At 53.2% G+C, this 3,997-nt stretch overlaps 1 protein-coding gene across 3 annotated transcripts in view; it reads right to left on the bottom strand.

Annotated features, from left to right (window-relative positions):
* Nucleotides 1–3,755, bottom strand: part of Syde2 (synapse defective Rho GTPase homolog 2) — a 33,314-nt gene extending 29,559 nt beyond the window's left edge. For 2 of the 3 annotated variants that reach the window (XM_029475293.1, XM_029475294.1), the window contains exon 1: nucleotides 2,368–3,496. In XM_029475293.1, coding sequence (XP_029331153.1) covers nucleotides 2,368–3,403 — 1,036 coding nt within the window. In that variant the 5' untranslated portion in view covers nucleotides 3,404–3,496. Of the gene's footprint in view, nucleotides 1–2,367 lie in introns of all 3 variants that reach the window. The other variant, XM_021158120.1, reaches the window with a different exon arrangement.
* Between the last annotated feature and the right edge of the window lie 242 nt (nucleotides 3,756–3,997).

The raw sequence follows: 3,997 nt of genomic DNA, 5'->3' as shown, positions 1-3,997 counted from the left end.
AAAAAAAAAAAAAAATTAGTTGAAAAAAATGAAATAAATTTAATTATCATTAAATTCTTTAATAATAATAACAATAACAAAGCCTATGCTATGAATTCCCCTTGAAGGAAGCCCTCTAAACTGTGTTTTATTAAAGTCCACCCATCTCGTCAGGCCAAGCCATTTAATGAATTAGTTGGATCAAGCCTCTGGAGAATTCAGAGTCTCTTTGACCTTATATGGAGGTGCCTGAGTCAAGAGAACTGAGTTTGAATCCACAGGACAGTCTGGGTCTGTGCAACAGCAAGAAACCTTGGTCAGACTCCTTAACCTCCCTCCAGGTTCCTCTGCTGCTGAATGACAGCGGCCTCTTGTTGGGTGGAGACGGGAGAGGAGTAAAACCTGTGGAAGAATCCAGAACAGTCCAGGACCCGCACACCGAGAGCTGGCGTAACTATGCACATCCTGAGATACCTAAATGCTATCCTGTCATGCTCGGATGCTGAGGAGTTAATGTGTGATCGGAAAGGAAGCCAGGAGGGCCAGGCTTGGGGAGGGGACTGCAGCAGCTTCAGGGTAGATGTCTCATAAAAGGCTGCGGCAGTGGTTGCAATATGTGGTTTTCATTTCTTTTTCAGTTATTAACACTTCCAGATTTAAAGTCAAATGGAAGGAGCAACAAATTCATCCTATGAAGAAAAATATTTAACTCCCGGAATATCTGCACGATCACTAAAGTAATTCGATGGTGAATGTTTTTACATAGTTTTGTTATCAGTGAAATTTAGCATTCAGAGTTAAAGGAACTTAAAGGCTGTGAATGTAAGACTTTTTATTACAAGTACTTTAGATCTGGGGGAAATTATTTAGTAGTAGTAGTAGTAGTAGATTTTGATGTGAGCTTGGAAAAGTGCATCTCTCTTCACAAAGACTTGTCTACTATCTCTTTATTCCGGTGAAATAGAATTAGAACCTATTGTTTAATGTGTAATGTCTATAAATCATATAAAATCATATTTTAGTTGGAACTTGGATTTCTCCTCACATTTGTGTGTATGATTTCAAGTTATTGTGCAGTAATTCAGAGAGACATGTGATCTATTTTTTTTTTCTTTTTTTAAAAAACAGGGTCTTACTCTGTAGGCCACACTGGTCTTGAACTTACAGAGATGCACCTGCCTCTGCCTCCAGAGTGCTGGGATGAAAGGCCTGGGCCACCACAGCTGGGCTGGGTCTGTATTCTTCCAGGAAACCCTCAAATTCTTCCAGCACTTAACTATTTTTAAAACTCCTCACTGAAAGTTTCTGTCTTTAAGGGGGTGTCAAGACTCCACATGGTTTTGATTCACCAGAGAATTTTGATATTTACAACAAAATTCAGAGATTTCTAAAACTGGACCCTCAGTGAGAATTTAAAAACATGAACATAGGAAACCAAAGATCTTGCATACTATATAAGGACAACCAGACTTAAAAAAATTTTTTTTCTACTATAAATAGTGTTTTCTAAGTTTTCAAGTGGCCTTAGGTGCTTGCACTTGGCCCTGAGTGACATTTACTTTCTTTACAAACCAGTATCATAGGTGTTCTACAAGAGAACGAAATCCTAGCTTTGGAGTGAGTGAGTGAGTGAGTGTGTGTGTGTGTGTGTGTGTGTGTGTGCGCGCGCGCGCGCTCACGTGAATGTCTAAGCTCAAGTATGTGCGGTGCCTGGGTGAAAAGAAAAACAGCCTAATAAGTAAAATGACAGTTTATGAAGCCTATAAAATTCTACCTTGGATCGAATTCTGACTCACAAACTTCCCAAGTCTTTGAGTTTGCCTAGAGCTACAGAAAAAAATAAAAAATAAATAAAATAGTGCCCCCCCTCCTCCCGCATCAAAACCTACATTAAAAGCACATAAAGGACTTAAAACCTTCATTCACTGTTGTCCTAAGGGAGGGAGCACGCTGACTCGTGGAGAAGAGAAAAACAAAAATATCCGAAAAGGGAAAGAAGGAAAAAGCAGGAAGCAGGAGAGAGGGAGGAGGGGAAGGGAGGGGGCGCAGAGACCACAAGATTTAATGCATGACATTAGCAGCGACCCGCAGAAGCCCACTCGGGAAACAGTACACCAGTGGTTCTCAACCTGAGGGTCTCGACCCCCGTGGTGACTGAACTAATTTTTCACTGGGGTCGCCTAAGACCATTGGAAAACACAGATATTTGCATGACGTCTCATAACAGTGGCAAAATTACAGTTATGAAGTAGCAACGAACATAATTTTATGGTCCGGGGCACCAAACATGAGAAACTAGATTCAAGGGTCACAGCATCAGAAAGGCTGAAAACCACCACACTAGAGGCTCAGGGCTCTGCTTAGCATATTGACTGCAAAGTGTCCTACCTGTCAGTGTGATTCTTTGGTCCGTTGTCACCGAGAGGACGTGGTTTTCATGCACTTTCCAACTGCCCAAATTTGGAGAGGTTGTCTGCGCTCCGGGAACTTTGGGTGCTGTCCCGCGATCGCGACCCTTCATCCCCAGGGACAGCAGACGTCCTTTGTACATCCACTTCTGCAGTTTCTTGACAGTCACCGCAGGTGGCTTGAGGAGGGGAAGATCCTCCGGATGGTCCTCTTGGCTGTTGGATATCACAGAGGTCCCCACAGGATCCTTAAAGGGTCGTCCCGAGGACCCGCTGGGGTCATGGCAGATGGGAGGCAGGAGAGCGGCGGACGTAGCAGCCCTGTGGCTGCCCGGGATCCAGCTGTCCATCCCACCTCCACGTGGCTGGGGCTCGTCCCTGTCCCGGTGCGTACCGCACCTGATGCAGCTGTCGCTCGCCCACCGCTGGAGCAGAGGCGGCCGCCGGCTCACGCGGAGGCTCTCGAGACTTCTGCAACTGGACAGTTGCATCCGAGGACTGGAAGGCCGTCCCTCTCTCGACTCCGTCGGAGGCGACCGGGGCGGGGACACCTGCTGCGGAGGGCGGTCGCCGCCTCGGAGGCTGCAGGCTGGGCGCACGGCTGCGCCGCGGGGGAGAGGCGGCTGCTGGCCCTGAGCCCGGGCTCCCCCGGGTCCGCCCCGCCGCGTGCCCGAGTCAGGGGGCAGGTCGTGCATGGCCTGGATCAGCAGATAATAGGCCTCTCGCAACTGGGTCTGCAGCCTGCCCGTCTCCAGGCGGCCGCCCTCCATCCCCGGGGAGGAGCCGGGCGCTCGGGAAGGCGAGGCCCGCAGCGCATCCGCCCCCTCGGGCGCGCAGCCCGCCGGCAGGTTCTCGTAGTAGTCGGCGCCCTCGTCCTCCCCGTCGTCGTCGCCGCTGCCCTCCGCGCCTGGGGAGGCGCGAGCAAGCGCGCGGCCCAGAGCGGCGGCCTCCTGCGCCCCGCGAGACCATAGCACCCGCGCGCCCGGCTGCTCGGTCCCCCACGCGGGCCGCTCCATACCGGGGCCCGCGAGCTCGTGGGGTGGCGAGCGTCCCTCGGAGAGCCAGGCCGCCACGGAGTCCGCGTGCAGCCCGAGCGCCCCGGGAGCGTGCCGCTCTCTGAACCGGCCGAGCGTCCTCCGCAGGGGCTCCGCCATGAGCGCCGCCCTCAGCAGCCCGGCTCGCCCGGGGCGCGGGGCGGGCTCCGAGTCCCGCGCGGGCGGAGGCGGCGGCTCTCCATGACCACGGCCGGTCCTCGCCAGCTCCTCACATACTTGGCATAACTCGGCAGCGGCGGGTCGACGGAGGGGGGCGCGGGCGCCGCAGCGCGCATGCCCCGGAACTAGAGCCGCGACGGGGCGCGCGGGCCAACACGCGGCGTTCCCGAGGTGGGCGCTCCGGGGGCGGGGCCTGCGCGGCTGCCGAGAGGGAAAGGTGGAGCGGGTCGGGCTGCCACCCCGCCAACCGCCCCGGCCCCTCCCCGCTGCCCCCTGCGCGAGGCGGGGCTCCGGTGCAGCAAGTCCTAGCTTGAGAGTAACAAAGACTGTTTGGACCGACCAAGTGCGAATGCAGGTGTATCTCACAGGAGCGTTGTCCCCAAGATGTTCTGATCG

This window comes from Mus caroli, chromosome 3 (assembly GCF_900094665.2).
Source record: "Mus caroli chromosome 3, CAROLI_EIJ_v1.1, whole genome shotgun sequence".
Taxonomy (NCBI): domain Eukaryota; kingdom Metazoa; phylum Chordata; class Mammalia; order Rodentia; family Muridae; genus Mus; species Mus caroli.
Note: the sequence above shows the minus strand (reverse complement) of the source record. Positions and strands in the feature narration are given on the sequence as shown.